General features: G+C 38.8%; 1 protein-coding gene across 1 annotated transcript; it reads right to left on the bottom strand.

The window, feature by feature from the left end:
* Positions 1 to 29: 29 nt before the first annotated feature.
* On the bottom strand, positions 30 to 23718 carry LOC105276693 (G protein-coupled receptor kinase 1). Its single transcript, XM_011334516.3, has 15 exons — positions 22661 to 23718; positions 6850 to 6926; positions 5957 to 6030; positions 5745 to 5846; positions 4582 to 4656; positions 3883 to 3944; positions 3751 to 3802; positions 3481 to 3672; positions 3082 to 3389; positions 2815 to 2989; positions 2182 to 2559; positions 2004 to 2058; positions 1764 to 1912; positions 1425 to 1517; positions 30 to 1286 (listed from the first exon to the last, which is right to left on the bottom strand). The coding sequence occupies exons 1-15, from the start codon at positions 22771 to 22773 to the stop codon at positions 1128 to 1130; spliced, it is 2064 nt and encodes a 687-aa protein (XP_011332818.1). The 5' UTR covers positions 22774 to 23718; the 3' UTR covers positions 30 to 1127.
* Positions 23719 to 26814: the final 3096 nt, after the last annotated feature.

The following is a 26814-nucleotide window of genomic DNA, read 5'->3' on the forward strand; positions in this document are numbered from 1 at the left end:
AGATATAGGACAAAAAAAAGCTCTCATCTACGTTCATTGCATATTTTATTGCCAGAGCGGATTTCGCAATATATCCACTCGAGCATACACATGTGTATTGTATTCGGTATTCAATCCACTTTTGGCTAATATACAATCAAGTTCTCTTGTTCTCTCTCTCACTCATTCTTCCATTCTTTCATAATTAACATTATAATAAATAATGGATCATTTTTGTTTCATCGTAAGGATAATATAAAAACAATCGCACTTTTTATTTTCATTCTCACTCTTATTTTCTCTCTCTCTCTCTCTCTCTCTCTCGCTTTTGCTCCTTCTGCCGCTATTTGCATTAGTAAATAAATTAAGTAAACGAGCAATACGATGAAACGCGTAGAAAATAATAAAGAGTAAGGGATCGCGTAGAATGCTAGATAATAATAATACACTACTGGATGTGTGTGTCTTGTTTTCCGTGTATGTTGCTTGTGTTAATTTTTGTTCATCGCTCGGTCGATCGCTAGTCGCTACGTCACATGTTTCACATACATCTAACGTACAAATATAACGGGATGCCTACGCGCCCGCGCTAGTGATCAGAAGCTACGGTTAGGAGTGTGTGTGTGTGTGTGTGTTTCTGTCGGTGTTTGTATGTGTTGCGTTTTCCGTCGTTATTTTTTTTTATCTCTGCATACGTGTAGTCTGTCGTGTATGTGAACGAGCGAGCGCGCATGCTATCCTCATGGTCTTGGAAGGACGTACGCACGATACAACACTACTTCGCTAGAGTCTCTATAATACACAGCGCAGCGCTATTCGCCGTACAACGGGATTTTCTTTGGGACATTTCCGCTTGTGATCCAAAGACCGTGCCGTGAAAGTGATTTATTCCGCTTTTTATAACGACGCAGCGAAAAATCGAGAACGAGCTTTCGAGAGGAAGAGGCACTGCTGTGCGCGTCGTGGTCACCGTCGCCGTCGACGCCGAAATTCGAAAAAGACGCTCTTCGCTCGACGCGAAGCTTTTCTTCATTCGCTGCGCTTCTCTTACTCGTTTAATATAAAAAAAGTTGCTGCTGCTGTCGCTGCTGCGGGGCAGTGGGACTGGAGTATGATGGTGCGACGTTGCACATAATAGCGGCAATGGGCTAGTTGCCGTTCGTTGATCGCTGCGTCGCCGGGATCATGGCATCCCGCTCAGTCCCGTAAATCTTGCCTGCTTTCCTGGCCATATTACCGAGCATCTCCATTGAGCATTTATGAGCTGCTCTTAACGATTGCGCCCATTCCCTTAAGCTTATTTCGTCCTACAACAAATTGATTTCCATTATTACTAGTGTCCGAAATATTTAATATTTAATAAATTTTCGTCTCGATTCCTTATTAAATTCTGTTGTAAAATATCATCGATAAAAAAAGGCAAGGACGTTGAAAAATTCACTTACAGCGTTAGTAAGTACAATCTTTGCATCCCTTGTACGCATTATGATGCACTGCTCTCCTTTCACAGGCTGCAGATCTGCCATTATTTCTTCGACCTGAAAAAAGGTCGCAACATTAATTAACATTCGCATGATATTTCTCGCAAGTAAGATAAAAATGTATGAACTGTAGCTACTGAACATTGACAATTTTATTGTAAAATAACAATTTCTTATTTTGAAAATACAATTTATCATAATTTTTATAGATATCGTTGCATTTTCGTTTGCTAGTGGTTTCGAAGAGAGAAAAGTACGCCCCGTTATTTAACAATCACATATCTTACGAACGTAATTATTTACCTGATCAAGAAATACGAGCTCGGGCTTAGTCGCTGATTCCGGGTGTAATTCTAACCGATTCGGGTACAGTTTCGCGTAACGCGTTTGCCACGCACTCGCAAATGGGCCCCCTAATTTTTTTATATAACCGTGCAATATACAATCTGAACCTGCAAATATGAATCATCAACGCTGATTATCTATATCAAATTGTGGTAAAGCTTATTATTTAGACCAGAGAGTGACGATGCGAGCACTTACCTTTTTCATCCGTGTCGAAACGCTGCTTCTGTTTCGCCTTCTTCTTATTTTCCAACTGCGAGGGAAACAAAATAAATTGTTATGAAATTAATAAAACATATTGTGAGCTGCGGAATGTTAATTTAAAGCAATTTATATTTTATTATAACTCATATAAAATGAATTATATTTATCTTACCTTGTCCGCCTCATTATTGATTGTCTCAAATACAGTCTCGGCCACTTCAGCCTGCCATCTTTCGGAGATGACTAGGGGAAAGTTTTTGTACAGATCTTGATCCGCTTCCGTCAACTTGATTCCCTTCGTGTCTTCCTCGTCGAAGGAGCCGATATCGAAAGCATCCGCGGCGTTGACCTCGCCGCGTGGCGGTATTAAAGGCGGCGTATACTTTTGTAGGTACACCTGTTGCCAATCGATACCTTTGAAAAATGGGTGCGCCTTTAACTCGTCCGCGCCGTTGCCACGGCATCCAAGTCTGTTGTTGATGTCCCGTTGTAGTAAACCTTCTAACAGGGACCGTAACTCCCATGAAAACGTTTCTGGTAATTCAACATTCTGTAATCGATTAAAAAGAAAATTACGAGACTTTTTATATAAATATCTCTCTCTCTCTCTATCTCTCGAAATGATTATAAAATAATCACTTAATTACTTATTAATTGCTCTTCATTAATAAATATATTTCTTTCATCTACGCAGTATATAAAAAAAGTTTATTCAATTTATACTATAAGAAAGTGGTTATTCTTTATCTCTGACGTGATAATCCAATGTTATCGCAGGAAGCAATCGCGAGCTTTAACAACGCACCATGGTCAGCGTCATGCGGTCTATCTCGTGCTTGTCCTTGGTTTTGTGTTGCCTGAATGGACTGTGCCCTTTCAAGAGCTTGTACAGCATACAACCGAAGGAAAACCAGTCTGCACTCGAATCGTATGCGGTGCCCTTCGAAAGTACCTCCGGTGCCATATATCCATGCGTACCACTGTTACAAAACAGTTTATTATCAACTTATGTAGCGACACGTGACACGCGTGAAAAAGACTCGGTCGCTTCGGCATGCATGTGTGTACGTACACGCTTGCGTGTGGTTTCTTCTTTGAGAAGTCGCATGCCAATCCCAAGTCCGATATTCTGACGTGGCCGTGCTCGTCCAGGAGTATGTTCGCAGGCTTCAGATCACGGTAAACGATGTACCTGCGGTGCATGTGTTCCAAACCGAGGATCACCTCCGCGGCGTAGAACTTCATTTCCGGTTCGTTAAAAACCCCGTGTTGGCTTAAATGGTAGTGCAGATCACCACCGTTCATCAAGTCCAGTATGAAACACAGCTTGTCGGGTGTGTGAAACGCGTATGTCATACATACTATGAACGGGCAGTCCACCTACAATCGCAACGTTCAACGTCGAACTCAACGTTCCTTCCTCGATTGCGAAGACTTGCGGACGATCTAGAGAAAATGATGCAACACTTACCCCAGTACTGACTAGCGACAGCATTATTCTCTCGTTGAGAGCCAACGTTTCACCCTGTTTCATCTTGATGCGCTTCTTATCTAGACATTTCATGGCGTACATTTTGCCAGTATCCGCTTTTCGGCAACCGTACACCTCACCGAAACCGCCTCTTCCTATTATCCGGTGCACGCTGAAGTCGTTCATCGTCAACTGCAATTCCATTAGAAACAATCCAATTTTATAAAATCTGTCCCTGGAACGAGTTTGACGAATGTAAATTGTTCATACCTGAATATTTAACTCCAAGTTTTTCCATTGACAGAAACGAGTGTATTTGTCACTAAAACATAAGCAAATTTGTTGTTATGAATTATAACACGACATATTTACTCGTAAATTGTTAAGATATTACGATAATACCTTTCCAGGAATTTCTGAAATGGTTCTCCTCGTAGGTGATTAAATATTTCTTCAATGTATGGCTACAAATACAAAGTTTGTGATTTAAATATATTAGTGTCGTGTTTTATACAGACTGTAAATAACGTTGGCGCTAAGACATAATTTAAATATGAAATTGATATAAATGTAATATAGAAATTTACATAAAATCTGTTCCGGGATGCTAAATAAAGAATACAAAATTTTATCTGCATGATTAATCAATTTTTTAAGTATTTTTCGTGTTTGGAAATTCAAATTTCCTGAGAATTTCTCTTAATTTCTGCTGCACGCTACTGTATTAGTGTTTTTATTAGCAATCGTGGCACAGTTTTCGAAGAAAAAAGGTTTCACGGTTTGCTAGCAACCTTTTACGTCGCTAGAACCGATTCCAGTTCTTTTTATTTCCAAAGTTAAAATTAAGAATGAAACATTAACGTTTCGGCGTGTTTGCTGTTCAAAGAAAATGTGACAAATTAAATCCAAGAAATATTAAACAATTCGAACTCGTCGTTATAAAGTGTGCATAAATAAAAAATAAGACCACGTTAATTAACAAAGCTACATAATAAAGTATTATTTACAATATTATTTTTATTCTAGCAATCCGGGAACTTTACTGTTACAATCTATACGTAGGCGCAATCGCGTCAATGAGGGCGCGAGGCAGTGACCTACCTCGAACAAGTTAACTGGAACCTCATTCTTCATGAGATATTTGTGCACGTGCGATACTGCTTCTTGCGAATATTCCTGTAAAAGGTATATGCGTTATTAGATATATTTAAACTATTTACGTAAGCAGCGACAAAATGTTCAATAATGTGCGTATTAACGATGATAATTTCTTTTTGCTACTTTCGTGAACATGATACTTTCGTGATCGATGACTACGTTAAAAAGTTTTCATCACGTGGAATTTATTTTCCATCACGCTGTACGTACATAAAATAAAACTCGACAAGCAAGAAAAATAAGAAAATAAAAACGTCGTAACATAACTGTAAAAAAATTTTTGTTCGTAGAACTTTTGATTCCTCGTTCAATGTTGAATGTCAAAACAATGTTGAATGTTATTTTTTCCTTTACGTGTAGGTTACAGATAGATTAGTTTTTTGCATTTCTGAACGCCCACGATTGGCATAAATTGATAAAATTGATAAAATATGCCGAAGATTCTCTTTTTGAATTAATAAATAACATATGTTAAATACGAATACTATATACAAAGCTTACTTTTAGTAATGCGTATGTATTGAATTATACCTACGCAAGAAGATTGCAGAAATATTTTATCATAAATTTGTAATATTTATAATATTGCGCTTTGTTGTGATATTAAAATATTATAAAACACCACTTTATGAAAGATTTATAATATGAAACTATAATACATATTGGCAATAACAGTAACATGTTTCTGATTATGAGTGGTTAATGAAAAAATATTTTCACGTACCAGATTTAGTTAACATTGACAAGTAAAATTAGAATTAGATATATAAAATGATGCCACTTAACTGCACTAATAAACTATTTCCAACATACTCAAATGTTTGTTAGTTATTAAACAAAAGGATTAGTCAATAAAGAACAATTTTATAATTTTATTGATGAATACGCTTTCGGGTAAAAATAATCTTTTTAAACGTTCAGATACTCTTGCGATTGTATTCGTTAAAGGGCTATGAACCTAACGATAAGTGTACAAAACAGTGATTTCTCAAGGCAATGTCTCAATACGAGTAACTGTATTTCCGATCACGGTATCCGATCAGTAGATTCTCATCTGTTACTGAGGGGAATCGTGAATGTATGATTCGGAGACGTGGTATACTCACGTGAGAATGTGCCAGCAACTCTTTCATAATGAAATTGTCGTAGATTTCCCTGGCAAGTTTTCTCCTTTCTTCCGGACACTCGAGCTTCTCGTACGTTTTGATCTACAATGCATAAATGAGAAATTCCTTTATGGAGTCAGGCCAGTCTGTATGGTGTACGCGACGCTACTGGAACTTAATTATTATGGTGTGTGCGGGCTAAGAACACGAACCTCTTCGTAAAACCTAAGTTGCGGAATCGGTTCCTCCGCTACAGTCTCGCAGAAGTCTTTGAATAAAAGGTAACCTGGAAGTACACGTGGAGTTTGCTTGACATCGGCGAACTTGCAACATTGTCACAACTCACTATATTTATAGACACGCCGTCACTTTTCTGACTGTACGTGAAATCTTATTTTTATGAAAAATGATTATCTGTAAGATAAGTTGATTGTATCAATGGAAACTGTGTCGTTCTACTAAAGAAAACTAATTTTTCCAGGTCATCGCAGTCCAGAAATCAATTTATATATTTCATCACGTAAAACGGGACATTAAATGTATTATTGACTCATGTTATTCAGGTGCGATTTAAGTGGAAAGCTTCTTAGCTCCAAATAATATTGCAATATCGCATTACATGTACTGGATTTTGCGTATAATTAATGTAAAATTTACGATTTACTTCGGCAATATTCTTTGTCAAATTATCTACTCGAATATTTACACAAGCATTGCTTATTTTGTAAATAAAATCTTTGAGATTTGCAACGCATAAATTTCGAGAATTAATTTTGTACAATAGTACAATAAATATAGTTATCCTTACTTGTCTATGTATAACGTATGTACGAAGCTTTTATAATTGCGTTAAATCAGAGAAAGGCTAATATCCAAAGTGATGCTACATACGTGTTAAATATAGAAATTATATTATCAGATAAAAATATAAATTCATGTTACAAGAGAATTATTTCTTCTCGCAGCACATTCGACATTTAGTTCAACGAATTTAGAGAGCTATATATATGCATATATAAGCCTACTTTTGTGTTTGACTTTGTCAAAGAATGAAAGTCACAAATGGCAAAAGAAAATCGAACTATTGGAGCAACGGCTTACTTACCTAACATTTGATTAAATATTTTGTCGAAGTTTACTTCATTATTCTTCTCCAGATATCTATGCATAACGCTTCTAACGCTGAAACAGAAAAAAATATCTTTTTTACTAAGTTTTCTACGTTTTACACATATATATTTTTCTGAACATAGAATAGGAAATGGAGAGGTCGCAGAAAATAATAATTACAAGTAGCACAAACAAATAAAAACGCAAAGTAAAGAAAAAATGAAATATTACATCAAAAGTGAAATAATATATGAAAATTTCAAAGATTAAAATAATATTTGCGTATTTCAAAGAGATACTAGACATTTATATAAATATTAATGATAATAAGTTTCAATTCACGATACAGGAATGATTTGTGAAATATACAGGGTGAGGCACCTAAACAGGTCACATGAATATCTCGGTTGTTATTGGTGATAGAAAAAAATGTGTCAGACCAAACTTGCATGGTTTCGAGGGACACATAATTTGTTCTAAATAATTTTTTATTAGGTGGACGCGTAGAGGTCATATGAAGGTCAACTTCGTTTTTTTAAATGGTATGATGTTTTTTTACGTACCATCTAGTAGAGCGTTTGAAGATGGGCACATTGATCTACGGGTCAAAATCATTCAAGGTCACTGAAGGCTAAAATTTCTAAGTGCTAGAACTTTTTCATTTCTGAGTTTACGGTATTTACAATAGCAGAGAGCTCTAGGCAATATAAAAAATATAGATATCAACAACTCAGAACTTCTCGGAAAAAGAAAAAATTTCTAAGGGCTAGAACTTTTTCATGTCTGAATTTACGGTATTTTCAATAGCAGAGAACTCTAGGCAATATAAAAAATAATGATATCATCAACTCAGAACTCCTCTGAGAAGAAAAAAATTTTAAACTCGAGAACTTTTTCATTTCTGAGTTTACGGTATTTTCAATAGCAGAGAACTCTAGGCAATATAAAAAATAATGATAACAACAACTCAGAACTTCGCGGAAAAAGAAAAAATTTCTAAGAGCTAGAACTTTTTTATTTCTGAGTTTATAGTATTTTTAATAGCAGAGAACTCTAGGCAATATAAAGTAAATTATTTTCCCTTGCAGTTGGCCTTCAGTGACCTTGAATGATTTTGACCCGTAGATCAATGTGCGCATCTTCAAACGCTCTATTAGATGGTACGTAAAACAACATATCATACCATTTAAAAAAACGAAGTTGACCTTCATATGACCTCTACGCGTCCACCTAATAAAAAAACTATTTAGAACAAATTATGTGTCCCTCGAAACCATGCAAGTTTGGTCCGACACATTTTCTTCTATCACCAATAACAGCCGAAATATTCATATTCAGGTGACCTGTTTTAGGTGCCTCACCCTGTATATAACAAGTTATAAACTTTTCAAGAGTTAAAAAGCATTTACCGATTTCTGGATAATAATGAAGAAATACATATCCATAATATCCATAAATGTAGCCTTTGAACAAAATAAAAATATAACATAAAGAAAAAGAGACAGTTTTTTCTTTAATCGATACAAAGTTAAGGTCACTCTGAATATCATTTTATCAAATAAAAAAGGAAAAAAGAACACAAAAAATCTCTAATCTACTTTTTTCCAGATAATGTATTTTTTTCGAGTTAATTTTAGATTCTAGACAGAACTTTTTCAAGAATAAATAAATAATAAAAACAGTATTAAACGTTTTGCTGTATCTGTCGTTATTTTAATCGACTTAAACGCTTCTCTCTCTCTCTCATAAATAAATAATATTGTATACCATACATATAAAAGATATTTTTCAGCAAAAGATTTGAAAATCCTTTTTATAATTCAAAGATACCAAAACACAGAATCGACAAAGTGTGATTGGTTGATTATTCCCATCACGAACGTCAAAAACGGAGAATTTATCGAAAATACGCTCGGCACTTTGTAGAGAATACATTAGTGTGATCAGTGATTTGAAATTTCCATATGCTGCCGCGCCTATATCATGGAGAAATTTTGATCAATATGCAAAATGGTAGAATTACAGACGTTATAAGCTCATGGTGCCATCAACGAACAGTCGCGCGAATGCTTACTACCTCATGTTTGAATAGTAAAGCGCTATTGCGCAATATCATAGAGATAATAACCAGCATGTTAATCAGCCAAAGGCAATATATATAATTTTCCGCGACAATTATCCTAACGGTCCGTCCGTAGATGTATGTATATATACGTGTATGAAAAGCACGGATACAATTTTTCTAAAAAAATATTTCCTATCACAAATGTTAACTGTAAAAGTATCACTACAATTTGATCTAGGGTACATCTCTGTACGATCAAAAATCGAATCATACATCAAAAAGATCGCAATGTAGCGTAAAAGAAATTTGTTGATACACGTGGTACATTTTGACATCATTTTGACATCATTTCAATTCAATAATAATTATTCCCGTGTACGTTACGCACAGGTACATTAAATTCGAATTTGTGTGCATTTTATTACATTATATATTAGGTAGTACTATATATTAGATACTAAATATCAAGGTAACTTTGGCTCTCTCGTTCCTTGGCATCGACGTCTGGACGGAACAACATTGAAACGATTAATTAGGCGAGATTTACAGTTGTGTGATGACCTTTGAATACTAATAAGTTAAAATCTTCATATTCGAAGCATCACTCTCGTAGATCAGTACGGCGTAATACGTCGTGGTAGGCGTAATGACTCTTGGCCAATCATTGGCGCGATTCGACTGGACTCGAAGCTACATAACAGTTGTAAGTATTAATTTTGACATTTAAATCCGGCCATCGCGTCACGAGTGCGCTTACATAAATGCTTGATAAAAAAGAATGACAAATCTAGACAATGTCATCGAATCGAATTGAATGTCCTTAACTGCTGCAATAAACTATAATCGTAGTACATTGCAGTCAATTGCCTTCCAATGGATGCACTAGAAGGCAAGTGATGCAACTCGTTCATGATTGGTAAACGGCTATTTCAGTCGTGCGAAATTAGCTGGAGGCTAGGATTTGAGAAAGACGTTCGCGCGCACCCACAACCCGTTGGGAAGCAACATTATTGCGATAACAAGAACGTAATCAAAGTAACTCTTAAAGAGATAACGTTAAGAGGAGTGTACTTTAAGCATGTATTCCGACAGAAAGACGTTTAGCAGAAAACCACATCAGGTTTAATGCCGGGTCAGCATTCTCGAAATATTTTGCGTATTGATTAACGAAAAAAACTGGACTGACGCTGTAGAATATGTTAAGTAACGTTACAAAGTCCGAGAAAAAAAATCTATTTTTCAAGAAATATGTAAGAAAAGGATAGAAAAAATACTATTGCATTAATGATCATTACTTTTAAAACCAAACAAGTCCTGTTAAAAAATTACAAGTAAAAACATAATAAATGATGTATACATGTACACCCTCAGAAAGGATTTCTGATAACAAGACGAAAAATATTCTTGACTAATTTAATCGTATTACAAGTATAAAAAATATGAAAATAAAACAATTTTTTATTTAAATCAGTAATTTCTATTCTTCTCTCTCGAATTAAATAAGATTGTCTTACTGTCTTGAGACAAGAGTAACATATACAAATTTATGCTTATATATTCTTGTATGTAGAATAATTTGATATTAGCGCCACTTTATAGTAGGCTTTGTCGATGTCGACGCATCATTTTCTCACAGTCGCTCGTCGACTCGGCGCCGTCCTTTATTCGGATAAAACGGCCAATATTTATGTGTTGCAATCGAAAATCGGGAAAGTGTTTCTGTTATTTACAATGAATAAGTGCAATACTCTACAAGAAATATTAAAAGATATGGAAATGTAAGTAAGTATATACAATATACTTACTTGAGAAATAAGATTCGGGACAAGACATTTCCATATCTTTTAATATTTCTTGTAGAGTATTGCACTTATTCATTGTAAATAACAGAAACACAGAAACACTCCCGATTTTCGATTGTAACACATAAATATTGGCCGTTTTGTGCAGATTCTACAAATTCTCTTAGAAGAATAGAATAAGATGTCTTTTAGATCTCACAATATTCTGAAATCAAGAATATTTTGAACTTGCTACAAATTTTTATCTAAATCCTTCTGAGAAAATTAATAAGATAGCACCAAGATTATTTGAATCGAGATTTTCGAATTTTCTATTCAAGATTAAAATATGCTTCTTTTCAATAATAAATATGATTGTCGCTATAGCGATCTTATTTTATGATAGATTAAAGAGTAATAGCATTAAGTCCAGAAATCTTTTCTGTGGGTGTACAGTTTAGCTTCATAAAGTATAAAGTTTTATTAATACACGGTATTTGCTGATTGAATGATTAAACAGAATCAACAGAAAAAATTTCCTATATTACCAGGAAATATCTTGCCAAGATACACAGGTACAGCCAAGGCTACAGCCGTTTAGCTGCAGTCAGTACGTTTTCAATGGTGAATCTAATCTAAAATATTTGTTGCCGTCATCTGGTCGATCGTCCGTAAGTATCGATTTTTCGCTTTATTCACTTTATTCTCTTGACTGGCTTCTATATTCAGTGGCTTTCTACTTCACGGACGGATAATTGAATTCGCTGCGCGACATTCCACCTACTGTGGATCTCTTATTTATGCAACAGTACCTCAGGGGGGTTGGTCATCGTAGAGAGATACCAAGGGCGCTGATTCCTTGCTAAATTATACAATTAGACTCGCCGTGCCTGATCGGTTCTTTAATTTTATGACCGCGTGAGACTAAAACACGAAGCGTTTCGAAAGTCTCGACGAGTTATTATGCAAAACGGCTACTTACAAGGCAAATATTAAAATTTATTCTCGAATGTCTCACTACGTCGCACAGTTTTATTTCACGCTGACGTAAAAGCACTTTATCATTCATTTTCTACTAGTTCTTTTTCATCTACATAGTCGCGTAATTATTCATTGCTAAATTAATGTCACAATTTATTTACATGTTACTACAGAAATAGCGACTCTTCGAGAAGCTTTAATCGTGAGAACGAGCAGGAAGTAGAGAGCTGTAAGTTTTTACAGCGAGCATAATGGGAAACGATCGAGGAGCGAATCAAGAATCTAAAAAATTCTAGACTTCCTACATTAACTGGCAAGCTTTCGTCGCAGAGTAATAGTTCTCCGCTTCGTAAAACAATGCCATAAATCTGGTGGAACTTAATCGCTGTTGTCAGTTCCGCATCCTTATATAGTTTATCGTCAGAAGTACGACGATGAATCCAACAGGAAACATCACGAGGGGGTGAAGAAACAAGAAATGCTTGCAAGGGAGAAGAGTTTCTGGGTCATCGACTTCGAAACGCATGCGTTCTCCCCTTTCCGAACATATATGTAGATCGTTCGGCATTCTATCAGATTCCACGCGCGTGGAAATAAAAGTGGAAATATCACTTGAATATCAAAGAAACATTTTTCTGTAGCTGATCGGAATTATAAAAAGGAGGAAAGTGGATAAACGAATGGTCATTGACATTTTAAAGAAAGAGATATATAACAAGATGAAATTACGCAGATTACAGCAAAATGGTATATAAACGGAAATGAAAAAGTGAAACAATAAAGGAATTCTAGAATCAGAAAGTTCATCTCCGCTTAATTTCTGGTAGTCGGAAGAAACTTAATTTCCGACGGTGAAACAAAAACGCCGGGGAGTTGAGTGAGCTTCGCAATCGGTCAAGATGCATCCAGGTTTAGAACGATCGGTTTGCATATGGCAAGATATCGTACTTACATCCAGTACGTCAGACGTTTACTGGCCGGTATAATAAATTTGAAACATCTGCATTCAACATCCTCATGTATTAATTGACCACAAAATAATTACATGTTTTTCAATTTTTTTGTGACCGATCAGAACACGTTACCGAAATTTGAGTATTTCAACGGCTGAACACAGTTCGATAGTTGCGTGCAGTTTTGATTTTAACCGGCAGCCGTACGCATGGACTCGCGACCGGCCGTTTCGGTTTGCGTCATCGCGGCGCCAAGACCGCATAAACTGCGCTCGCTGGCGTATTTCTGTTCACGCTTCAAAAATCAACCAAAATGTACCGCGTGTGTCGCAGTGAACGTTGCTAAAGGCAGAAGAAGTTTATTGAAACGAAATTACCCGCTCGGCTGTATCATAGCTAACTGCGCCGTATTAATCTACAGTTCCAACACGTTGTTTTATTTATTTTTATAAGATATTATATCTAACGCTCGTTCGGACCTTGTACTTTGCCGCGTGCCATCAACCGAACTAGTTTTCATTTTTTCCAAGGCGAGAAATGTACATATAAAATTATCATGATTGTGATCGAGAAAACGAGGGATTTTGCAATTCGAAACCACATTGCAAATTCTCAACAGACTTCTTCTTACAGACGCTGAATTGCTTGATTATGCGATTAAGCAATGATTATTCAACATTCAGTATTATAGTAGGTAGATTTCTCAAAATCTGAGTTTTTGCTTTAGTCTCTTCAATTTCTGGAAATTTTCGTTTACAATTAGAGCTTCCGAGAATTTTTTAATCTTGAGAGAAGATTGAGGATTTGCAATACGTGTAAGATTGTGCAGAATGCGTGGCATTTGGCTATTCCAGTTGTCAAAGATCTTCGAGAGATCTTTAGTAGCTATTATATTTTTTCAGAACTGACGTCATCTTCTTTAAATAAGATTATTTGAGAGTAAAATCAAGCTATTTGCATCGGCTGCGGGGTCGGAGTTTAAAGGATGGAATATTCTTCAGTGCTAATTTGAGATTCGACAAAACGTCATTCATCCTCATATTGCATAACGCAATTCGGCTGCTTTCGGATGCGGAAGCGTATTTGCACGGAACATTAATCACTTCTGAAGTTGCTTGCCTCTCAGTGTCGGACTAAAACCACGAGTGCAGTTAAAATTGCGTAAGCAACACCGATGCGGTAGAAACGTACGAGAGATTCGCATTTTCATCAGTGACTACTTGTACCGACTACTGCTACTTCGCGAGAAATTTCGCAAGAACATTACACTTTTGTTCATAAAAAGACGACTGTGCCGTTCGCGCGCGTTCTTAGGTATCTTTTTGAGGCTTGCAGCGGAAAAGCGAATCTGCCACGGCGGTTCTTACGAGTTCCTGAGGGCTTCAATCTCCCGCGTCTCCATTTCCCTACTTTTTTTTTCTCTCCACTTGATTGCAATCTCCTTTTTTCCGACGTGAATAGGGTAATTTCGTGGCTACCATTCAAGCGACTGAACGCGCGGCGTAGCGGTGATAAAAGCCAGTAATTAATGTATGTACCGTCACGACATCGTATCCCGCTATTTACGGTGACAGTTATGCGCGTACGCGACGTCACGGCGAGCGAAAGAATACACGACATGTCTCAATTGTACGTTCGTCGAGAGCGCCCTTTCTCTCGCGAGAGTGAAAATCATCAATCATTCCGAATCCGATACTCTATTAATTCCTTACAGACATTTCTTATCGAGAGACACGGTTGTGTTCTCGATGCGAAAGCAAGTGCGCGAGCGACCGCAGGAATACCATGTACATAGAGGAAAGTCCCCGATTATGAGATACCATATCGATTTTGCCGAATGTAAGGAAATCTATAGGCAGAATTTTTAAATGTAATACGTTATCTTGAAGAGAATTTAATAAGCTTTAGGTTGGTGAAATAAAAAATCTAATTTAAATATTATTTTTTCTGAAAATTAAAAAAATTTGAAAAAGAGCTTTACGCAGGATCGAGAAAGTGCGCTCCTAATATAAGATACCTCGAGAAATCGGTGTTAAAAGTGCAAAATACATCAGTATTGCAATTAAAAAACTTTATTAGATAGTTTTATAAAAATACTGCTGCCACAGCCTTCGCCAAATCTTCACGATTCCACTGTCGACGCATCCTCGTATCTCTAACCTCCATAGTCAGATTCTATAAAAATTAAATACACAAAACTGCGTAATATAAATTCGTATTAACTTTTCTTTAACCTTAAGTAGTATTTTCTTTCTTTTTATTACACTACATAATCCTCATATTCGAGCAATAAGTATCTCATATTAAGAGTACCCTGAATATCTCATTATACGAGCACGCGCCTAGCGGTTCCGCGATCATGAAATCCTACCTCTACAATTAAGCAATTCAACAAATTGCGTATTTTCCTGTTACTACGATTCTACTCTATCATTGCATACTGAATTTATTGCCAACCATTTCTTTATTATATAATAAACAAGGTTTAAAGACTAACCTCAAGTTCCTTTGACACGTTCACAATTTCACAAACCTTTTCTTGCAAAGGCTAAACGCAATAACGAACAATGAATTTTTCACTAAATACATTTTACACCAAGAGTAATAAGTTCATGGTGGAACTAACAGATGGTGCTCACTAGTTTAGCAGAAACCCCATTATCTCATATTAGGAGCATATCTCATAATAGGGGATTCTCCTCTATATATTCCCGCGAAACAACTAGTTAATCGAGCAAGATTATTGTACCGCAATAACTATCGAATCGATTGAATTCTTAATGGCTCAATTGATAGTCGTTGCATAAGACCCTATTGCATAAGAACAACGTCTTTGTTTATATGCCATATGTGCCCGTGAACGTAGATATTGTGACGTAACGCATGAGAAATCAATGAATTTGATTATACATAATGAATTTGATAATCTTCTGTCACACGTCAAACTGTTCTTTGCATATTTTGAAAGATTCCGAGATTTTCTATTGAATCGTAAAACGCGATATCTACAATCTTATTATATCTTCGATAGATAATGACAAAATCTAACAATCTAACAAAAATCCACAATAAAAGTGACTCGCAATTCTTGTGATACTCTATTTCATTTATTTAGGTCTAAACTTATTTTTATATTGAACAGGACATCCTTACGACACGAAGCTAGCGAGCGATATACGCATTTTGCTCGGCGCTTGCTGATTACTACCTTTAATTACATCGGGGACCACAGCTTCCTGGCTATATGTCCTTCCTGAGGACATGAAAATGCTTTTTCTTCGTGTTAGCCCAGAATTATATCCCACCGTACGTTAACGAGAGTCGACTATGCTAAATATATTTATATATATCGAGAGGAGAACGGATAATTTAGTATTTTATCGACCCCAGCTAAGCTAATTAATTTTAATCCATTAATCAATGATTAATCGATCTGCTTAGACAATATTGGCAAATAATACTATTTTCGTAACAATCTCCATAAAAGCAAATTGTGTCACTAAATAATAATATAAAAAACATGTATTTAATAATCAAGCACAAAATCAATCTGTATTAGTTAAATTCCTAATTCTTCGTGAGCTGATACCTTTACGGTTTATGCCATTATAATAACCTAGAGATTTGTGAGAAGCCGTTTTGCGAATAAAAAGAGTTGAAGGAGAAGAAGGGGGGGGAGGGATCTCGAGATAAAAGGGAAAAAGAAAGCAAACTTTACCGAACTTTGTCAACAATAGCGATGATTCGATGATTTCGCGAATCGAGACGAACCGTTTCGTATCGTTTATGCCAGAATTTCTTCGATTCTCGAATCGTTTCGAGAATTTCTGCCGTGGCAAAGGTAAATTGAACAGAAAACGTTCATGAAAAAATGCGGTATTTCGTCATAGACGGAAAAAGAGAGATACGGAGATAAACAGTTTACATTTACGCTATCTATACGCAACCGGTATTTCTCTCTCTCTCTCTCTCTCTCTCTCTCTCTGTCTCTCTTCCTCTCTCCGCGCGCGCCACGTATATTTTTTCTACATCGTGCTAGGAAATTCACTATGTCGCTCCTGCTGGAAGATCGCAGCAGGGCATCAGACGTTGCGTCGACACGCGCGTCCTTGTGTACGCGTTGTTGCACGCGGAGCAAAGACGGTAGCGGTTAATCAAAGTCGAAAATTGAGTTGTTCCAAGCTCCTCTGCATTAGACCGGCACACTACGTGCTGTATCACGATATCGTATCACATTTACAAGGGAACTAACACAACTGTCCCTCACCGATCTTGATGGGCTTTGGATATGTGTAGAGCATCGACAAATATTAGACCCCTATTTTTTTAGCTGCGTATCTCAACGTTTAGGGGTTGAAACAGCCCCTCGAAGATAATGAATTTTTTCATTTTTAGCGAATATCTTTGACAATATAAGATATATGAAAAAATGTTTTGTACAAAAGTTTTATAGTATTTTATACTCTTTACAACGGTGTATTCACATTTTTCGAAAATGTCAAATTTTTTAATCTACCCCTATCTTCGAGGGGCTGTTTCAACCCCTAAACGTTGAGATACGCAGCTAAAAAAAATAGGGGTCTAATATTTTTCGATGCTCTACAACATATCCAAAGCCCATCAAAATCGGTGAGGGACAGTTGTGTTGGTTCCCTTGTTAGTGGCTTTCAAGGATGCGTGGCACGCACGAACGCGTCCCCCGTGTCTCTGAAAGCTGGAGCATTAATGTGATCCGTGAGGTGTCATGAGGGCTGCGCGCTCGCGTAGTAAAAGCGAAGGCTGAAATCTTTTTCCAACACATTCCGCGCGATGAGAGATCTTCGAGGCATCTCGTCTTCGGCAGCAAGTAGTCACCCGAGAGTGTGCGAGATATCTCTCTCGAAATGACGTTCTTTACGAGCTGTACGTTGTACAGTATTTAATTGCTCCGCGTACTAAGCTCTCGTTTTACGGAGCTTACAAACGCGGTATGTACACTGAAAAAAAAATCTGGTTGCATTAATTAGAAATCTGGTAGGTTCAACCAGTTTGTCTGTTGGAAAATGGACGAATCAGAATTTCTTTAGGAATTACCAGATGAGCATGATTAATTCCTTCCTGTTAAATTTACCAGATTTTCTTGATAATAATACTAAATGTATTTAGTTAAATTAACATGGCTGTTTAGTGAAAAGAAACGTTTTTCTGTTTCATTGCCGTGAGTTTTCTTGGATTGCCGTAAATGAAATATCATGTTGATATTTATACAGGATGTCCCGTAATAATCGCCTAACCTCTCGCACGCCAATAGAGCAGATCGAGATGAACAGAAAAGTCCCGTATCATTTTGCGATATTCGCAATAATAATCGAAATATTGCATATTAAAGTCGAGCGAATCCAGAGCGCGCGGAGGCGAGTGCCGAGCCGCTCGAGGTATAGGATTATCATTGCGAGTATCGCAAAATGGTATGGGACTTTTCTCTTCATCTCGATCTGCTCTATTGGCATACGAGAGGTTAGGCGATTATTACGGGACACCCTGTATAAAAAAAATATAAGAAGAGAACACGTTTTTTCATCCGCCATCACTTCACCAGCCATTCCACTAACTAATTTCATTTCACTAGAGGAGGAAAACGCGCCGTCCGTGCCGATCCGTTTCCCGAACATGCATCACACGCACGACACGAAACAATAGAATGCTGCTGGAGTGCCCTGCGATTAACCAGAATTCTGATTGCATCTTCGTTTGTTCTTATGTCTAGTGTAATATAACCAGAAGTTTTATAGATCCAACTGGAAAATACTAACCAAATTCTTATAGTACAGTCTATCAAACGTTCTAGTTATAAAATATCCAGTCCTATCGTGATAACTAGAAATTCTTGGTTAGTTTAACCAAAATGCATTCTATATACGTCTTGTTGATACAATCAAACCATTTTTCTCAGTGTATATAATTCAACAAGTCCACTCGACGTCTCGACGACATCTCGCGATCAGTTCTCGATTTTTCTCCCCTTTCGGAATCTTATTTTACGCGACGTCGCCCGATCCCTTTGCGCAGTTCGCAAGAGCGCGAAAAGCACGAAGGGGTAGTTATCCGGTGTTTCTAGATGCGCGCTCACGCATTTTTAACTCAGTGTCCCGTGAAGGGACAACGTTGTTACGCGCCTTACTGCTTATACATTAATATTATCGTGAGCGATCCGACCGTTGCTGCTGTATGCGTGATCTTCTTTTTTTTTTCTTTTAATCAGCCAACACTAAACGAGAGCAGGCTGCGATATCGTCGATGACAGCATTAACGTTAATTTATACCGGATTTACAGTCGACGTACGGTCGACTGGCTCGGTGTGACAAGTCGAGTATACTCGACAGTGTCAACGCTTTTAGTCGAGGTTAATTTTAGTCTAATATTAGTCGACTATGCTTCTCAGCGATTACTACGCTACGTAAACTAAGCATATGACCTGGTTGCAGTTTATTTGAGAAAAAAAGACCGTCGGCATTGTGTGTCCCCACTCGGCCGTTCGAACACACCGCCGCGGACGAGCCTACTATGTTATATCTCTGCGTGCTAGTTTTTTTTTTTTTTTTTCTATGTAATAACGTTCGCAATTGACGGGTTGAGGAATCGAAAGGTTTCTTTCATGCCAACGATCAGAGAAATTTGCACGTAACGGACGATCCTCATGTTCAAATTTAATCTCTTAATGACTAATCTTGAACGGCGAGTCAAATTAGCTGTACGTGACGTACAAAGGCGTTACAAAAATAATGAGTTAAAAACAACTCGTGCACTTTGATATTTTCTAAAATCTATCGGAGTCAGATTTTTAATTTGCATTATGTATTGTGTTTATTTATTGCAGCTTCTTGCCAGGAAGAGAATTCACTGCCGCGCTATACGAAATTTTGTATATAACTAACAGTTTAAAAACAATTAAAAATATCGTTCTTGCGCGTTGTGCGGCTAAAAGGGGACCTCATTTTTTAATCAATGCGTGTTTGCGTTCGTAAAGCGATTCACAGAACATCGCATTGCGATTTCGTGGGATTGGGACAGTTGGACGCGCGGCAAGTTATAGAGGAGAGAACATGAATGTCATTAGCTAATTTGAATTTAATAGCCACCAGGTAGGATGACCAAAACGATTAATCAAACCGAAACCGTAGAAATGAGATCGATCGATGGCGCATACCCACTGCACTCGTGAACTGAATTACGCGTATTGAAATATTCTTGCGACTACCGAGGCGCGCACACACACACACACAGAGAGAGAGAGAGCACACACACACAGACAGACAGAGAGAGAGCGCGCACACACACAGCAGCACACACAGAGAGAGAGAGAGAGAGAGAGCGCGCGCACCACACACACACACACACACACACACAATGGAAGATGGACGCACGGATTACAGAACGTTGCATAATATTCACCGATGCAATGTATGTGCAATTATTTACGCGAATCACCGCTGCTGCTCTCTCAGTATTGGTAATTAAAAGAATCGTCCAAGATCGATTGTTCCGCTAACTTCGCTTCTGATTGAATACAATTCAACGAGTTCTTGTAAAAGATGTCGCGCTAAATATAATCAATATTGAAACTGTTCGTTGCCGATGCATTTCGCAAAACATTCTAACGGAAAAATTGACAAAGGATCCATGTCGCGTGTATTTCAAGATTAGCGAGCTGAAAGCTGCGATGATCACGTAGCGACATCATCATCTGATATAACAATACTGTGTATTTCATCACAAAGTTGAAAGGAACTGAAATGTTACAAAAGACATGCTTCTCTTTCTCGTTTCTGCAACTGCGAATTTAATTTGTCCATGTAACTTTGAAGTTATCCCTCTTTGCGCGGTCTTACATGCATCCATATTTTTCACAATTAATAATGGTTTCATAAAATTTTACAGAGACCGACTAGAAGATAACAACAATGGTTAAAACATTTCGTTGCGAGAAAAGAGAGAGTCAAATCTATTTGAGATTTGTCTCTCTTTGAGTCTTTGGATGCATTATTTATATTCCATTGTAAAATAACTCAAGGTTTTTTAATTGTCTTCTTTGTGATTGAAGAAATGTTCGAGTCTTCTGCAACATTTAAATTTCTCTCTCCTCGTGAGACACATGGTTGAGTATACAGCAAAATAACGAATAGCTGAAGGACATGTTTTGGAACAATGACCCTCGAGAAAGTTTTTGACTTCGTTACGGTCGGGCGTCGTCCTTTACCCGGCCCTTGGACGCGTAGTTTTGCCTTATTCAGTGTTTCGATCACGCATGCTTCGCTTGGCAAACCGCCAGTAAAAACGAGGCCCGTTACCGAGTCGACTTATTTTCACGAGGCTTCGGTAACATCCGTAGTTTACGAATCGAAAATAACACCAATAGTGTAAACATTGGTAAATTCTAATCCATGTGGAATATCGGATCGACGCTATGAAACGAGCGATCTTGCAGCTTTACGATAAAAGAAGGAAGAAGAGGAAGGAGGAGGGGGAATCGATCGAGCGGACGAGATTCACTCTCTCTTCTCGGGGATAATCGCAAAGTTTTAACAGGGTATAACGTATCGCGTGTACGTGTCACGCATACGTGTCCCTGAAGCGGAGATTAATTCGACATCTTCGCGCGAGAGATCGGCGGTGGATTGTCGATCACCCCCGGAGAGACTTTTAACGTCAAAACGTCCCTCACGCGGGGCGGACAATTTAATCCACCGAGGCTCGGCGGAAATCGATTTTGCAGTAACACCACGTATACCCGTCGATTGGTTTTTTCAACGCCGCGCATCAATCCGAACGATCCTCGGAGAATCACGGTAGTCGCGGACCGTTCGGCCGGATGTAAAGCGTAAAACGGAAAATCAAGCCCGCATCGGCGAGCCGACTCGTCCTCGCGAGGCAACGGCTTCAGGGACACGTGAAGCGTGTAGAAAACAGAGAGAGCATCTGTACCGGTTTTAAGGGGGGAGCCTGCTTTAGAACGCTGAAAATAAGGTATATTTTACGAATTGTTTTTCGAGAAACTATACAGCGGATCATTATAAAACTTTGATGCATTTATTAGTACATGTTTAAAGATAAAAAAAATTATTTTTTGATTTGAATATGTCGCTTGTAGAGGTCGTCCTGGAGAAATCTTAGTGCAGCCGCGTCGCCGGCGTTGCAAATTGGTGAGCATTCTCCTGCCTCCAAATTTCGTCTAAACTGAAAAAGTGAAATGTGTTCTCGTTATTTATGAATTCCCATCGTCGATGAACCAAAGAGAGAAGAAAAAAGTTGAAAAGTGCCAAAATGGTGGAGCTTAGAACACAAAAGTACGATTTTTAGGCAAAGTTGTTGAACTTTTTCATGCAAAAATAATTGTTTAACTTAATGTTTTTATGAATATTAAAGGTTCATCGACGATGGGAATTCATAAATAACGAGGAAATATTTCAATTTTTCAGTTTGGATGAAATTTGGAGGCAGGAGAATGCTCGCCAATTTACAATGCCGGCTGCACTAAGATGCCTCCAGGACGACCTCTACAGGCGATATATTCAAATCAAAAAATAAATTTTTTTATCTTTAAACATGTACTAATAAATGCATCAAAGTTTTATAATGATCCGCTGTATAGTTTCTCCAAAAACAATTCGTAAAATTATACCTTATTTTCAACGTTCTAAAGCAGGCTCCCCCCTTAAACCGGCGCGAGCGCTCGCTCTCGAATCTCGGGGAGTGACACCGCGGCAGTTGGTGAACGATTTTCGCCGGCGGTCGCCCGAGACGAACCCTGAACGCGGAGGAACCCCGAGGATCGTCGCGGGAGGTGCGCCGGCGATGACGGCGTTTCGCAGCTCGGCGGAAAGATGTTAACGGAAGAATGGCGAAAATAGGCGGAGGTGCGGGGAGGGGCAGGAAACGGGGAGAGGCTCTCCGATGGGCGGGCGGGCGGGCGGCCGCCTCCGCACCGTCCGCCTCCGCCGTATCGAGCCGCGAGTACGCTGTCGCGAGGAACGACGCGGCGTATGTACCTAGGATCCGGCAGGACGATCTTCTTGCTGGCACGAGCGGCTGGCGTGCACTTGCTCTTCTCCATGGCCATCAGGTAGCTGACATCGGCCAGCACCGCCTCGAGGTCCGCCATTTTCCTTGGTGGTTCCTCCGACGGTGGTCCGTCGCGCGGACGCGGCGATCACCCCCTTGGGCTGCGAGCGGGTTCCGCTTCCTCTCTCTCGCTCTCTTCTCTCTTCCTCTCTCTCTCCCGGCCGACACCTGCGACCTAGCACACGCAGCAGAGCCAGCCGCTTCGCGCTGTTACGGGCGGTGCTTCGCCGTGCGATCTTCACTGCCGCATATTTTCAGCGTAACATCGACGATGAGCACGACGACGGCGACGGCGACGGCGACGGCGACGGCGACGACGCCGACGACGACGATGACGATGATGGCAGCATTTCGCGCGACGACAAAACAGCCGAACCGACGCGCCACGGGCCTCGCGCTTCGCTTAATTGACAGATCCGACGCGACGGGACGGACGGACGGACTCACGGACGTCGCCGAGCGATCGGCGAGCGATCGTGACGCAACCGAGCACGCAACACCGAGCGAGGTTAGCGTCGCGGTGACGACGACGCGAGCATCGAACGATGATGCTCCCCTTTTTCAGTCACGATCGTTCGGTGCGTCGTCCTCTCGCGCTTTTATGGTCGTTGCTGCACCGTTTCACAGTGCCGTTGTTTGCACGTACGGAACTTGACGTTTCAACAACATTGGTCTCCTCTCGGCCGCGTAAACTCCCATTTTAATCTCGCGCGAGGTGCCGCGACCGGAGTACTCTCCACGTCACACCCGTGCACACGATCGACGTTTCACCTGGACAACGCGGAATACTCGAGACCGCGCACCGACCGGACGCGCGCGCGAAACTACTCCGAGATAAGACGCGTAAAAGTTTCACGCTTACGGAAGTCGCACACCGCGGGAGTAACGGCGAAGATCAAGTCAAAAGGCTCGCGAGCACTCGCGCGTTCCCCCGACCACTCGCGACTCGCACTCTGCACTGGTTCGCGCCAGAGAAAGGAATGAGAACAGCCACGCCGGCGATCCGCGACAGTAACGACCCCTGTGGGTCGCTACTCCGTAATAGCGCGGACTACATCCATTTCTCAGTACGTAGAACTTCGTTCGCTATATAGCTGTACGCCTTGCTGTCGGTAAAAAGGCTATTTGTAATACATTGGGTCGTCCGGGAAGTTCGTGACGATTTTGAAGGAAAATTCAAAGGCAACATTTTTTCATGTCGATAAATATTTATTGACTTATGTATGCACCGTTTTGTTTCACAACCTTTGTCCATCTTTCACGCAACTGGAAGACTCCATTCTCCCAGAACTTCTTAGGTTTCTCGGCGAAAAACTCCTCAAGGTGGTTTTTTATGTCGATCAAAGAGTCGAAGTTCTTGCCGCTAAGAGAATTTTGCAAAGACCTAAATAAGTGGAAGTCTGAAGGTGCAATGTCTGGTGAATACGGTGGGTGAGGTAGCACATCCCAGCCAAACTCCAACAATTTTTGTCGGGTAGTCAAAGAAACATGAGGTCTGGCATTGTCCTGATGGAACACGACGCCCTTCCTATTAGCTAATTCTGGACGTTTTTCCTGAATCGCTGTCTTTAATTCGTCCAGTTGCGAGCAGTACTTATCTGCATTTATCGTTTGGTTGTGTGGTAGGAGCTCGTAATATAGGATTCCTTTCCAATCCCACCAGACACAGAGCATGACTTGTTTTGGATGAAGGCCGGCTTTCGGAGTGGTTAATGCTGGTACATTTCGCTTACCCCAGGATCTTTTTCGTTCTACATTGTTGTAAATGATCCATTTTTCGTCACCCGGCACTAATTGCTTCAAAAATGGTACGTTTTCGTTGCGCTTGTACAGCGAGTCGCAGATGGAAATGCGATCCATTAAATTTTTTCGGCCAAATTATGCGGAACCCATACATCATAGCGACTTACGTAACCAAGCTTCACTACATGATCCTGGACAGTGGTTTTCGATATTTTCAGTATCTCTGCTAATTCACGTGTCGTGTAGCGCGGGTTATTCTCGATCAGTGTCTTGATTTGGTCATCGTCAGTAGTAGAGGGTCTGCCCGAGCGTTCTTGGTCTTTAAGGTTAAAATCACCAGCTCTAAACTTAGCGAACCACTTACGTACGGTTCTTTCAGCTAAAGCGCCTTCTCCGTAAACAGAACATATCGAATTTGTTGCTTGTGAGGCATTTTTGCCTTTCCGGTAATAGAAAAGCATCAAGTGTCTAAAATGTTCTTTGTTTTCTTCCATCTTCAAAAGAGTACAAAACTGACACGAATCAATTTATCTGAAACAACTTTTTTCCTAAAGATGCGTTGAAATGTCACCTTTAAGCATATGTATATAAATCGTATGTTTTCAATAACATTGATATATTCAGACATGTTCCAATGCCATCTATTAAAAATCGGCACGAACTTTCCGGACGACCCAATACCTTTGACTATATACCTACGGACTGCTAACGTTGCCACCACGGTCTTGTATACAGGTCTGGGAACTTCAGAGGTGGAGATGGATCATTTTGTGTGTCACTTTTTATTTCTTTAGTAGCCACTAGAGGCGTTGCGATCGATGTTCGCAGGGTGACGTGGGACGTCAGAGGCCGGGGGAATATCTGTCTGTCTTTATTCCACTCGCAGTCTTCACAAAACAATATGATAAATTAATAACGCTTTAAATAATTTAAGACTATAAATGAATTAGTGAAATATGTATATGAAATAAAATTGAGTTTTTATTCTCGAAATTAAGTGTGAATAAAAACGATCCTTCCGTGACGGAAAAAAATGTAATAAAATTTGTTGAAATGTATTTGAAACTCTCTCTCAATTGACCTCGATTCATTAACATTTCATCATAAATTTTTATATTTTATTAAAAATTTTCGTATTTTATTATAAATTTTATATCTAATATTCCAAAAGTTTGAAAATTTATGATGAAATGATAATGAACCGGGATCAATTGATAGAGATTTTCAAATACATTTTAGCAAACTTTTATTATATTTTTTCCATCAGGATTTTATGTTTAAATCTGTTCTTTATCTTTTTATTTTATTTTTGCGGGTAATAGCTTTTTCCCACTTTTTCCGAGTACCAATGTCTTTCGGCACTCGAAATAAAGAACGTTTCTGCTCGGTTCTACTGCCGGTCTTGCAATTCAGTACCGCACACCATTTCGTCATTTCAATAAACGTTTCGATAACTTTTGTAGTCAATAACCGTTTTTCAATAAGAGTCATGAACACACGTGGGTTCTTATCTCCAGTTTTTCAGGTTATATTTATCTGCGGACATCGATGACAGCGACGAGTAGTGGTTATGCTAGAAACTAAATGTGTCTTCAAAAAGCGGCCATACTCCTACCACTGAAATTAGAGGTAGTTTCCAGACCTGTATGTAAGACCGTGGTTGCCACTTAGGTAATGTAAAAGACGCGATCCAAGGTCGCAGCGCACCCACGTCCCAACGGCCAAGCCAAGAACTAATAGTCGTACATATACCTTTGACTGAAGCATTTGTTCTGTGGTTTCATGACGCACGTGAGGTGTTATAAGTGACAAATTCTAAGTGAAAACAAAATGGTTCGTTATTGTTGTATCAAATCATGTACAATCACACGATACAAAGCCAAAACAGGAATACAAAAATCGTCTCGAAATAAAGAATTCACACTTGGTTCCTTAAATTCTCTGCGATTATCGGTCCGCAATTCCGATGGTTGATGATGCACAGATCCTTGAATCTGAAAGGTTTCTCCTTGCTTACTTACGAACGGACGTCGATTAATCATTGAGGTCATACCTCATACAATAACAAGCACTACAGAAAAAATATTTAATATTTATAGAATAGAAAATAAAACACGCATTTCAAAGAATGACTGCACGTAATAAGAAATATAAATGTCCAAAATCTTTTTACCAATTTTGACGCGCACGTATTAGATAATGATTTATTAGAAAATCACAAACATAAAATGATAAAAACAATAATAGAGTTTTATTTAAAAATAAAGTTATATTGGTTTGGCAAAGAATTGACACGTAAATTACATGTAAAATATGTCCGTAAAGATTTTACAAAACT

The sequence above is a fragment of the Ooceraea biroi genome, chromosome 6 (assembly GCF_003672135.1).
Source record: "Ooceraea biroi isolate clonal line C1 chromosome 6, Obir_v5.4, whole genome shotgun sequence".
NCBI classification, from domain to species: Eukaryota; Metazoa; Arthropoda; class Insecta; order Hymenoptera; family Formicidae; genus Ooceraea; species Ooceraea biroi.

Bases quoted from the DNA above. Each gene is read 5' to 3' on its own strand.
- LOC105276693 (XM_011334516.3), bottom strand. From the start codon at position 22,773: ATGGCGGACCTCGAGGCGGTGCTGGCCGATGTCAGCTACCTGATGGCC. The intron at 4,657-5,744 runs GTGAGTATACCA...TACCTTTTACAG, and splicing joins AGTTGCTGGCACATTCTCAC to GAATATTCGCAAGAAGCAGT. The intron at 3,803-3,882 runs GTATTATCGTAA...CTTATGTTTTAG, and splicing joins TTTCAGAAATTCCTGGAAAG to TGACAAATACACTCGTTTCT.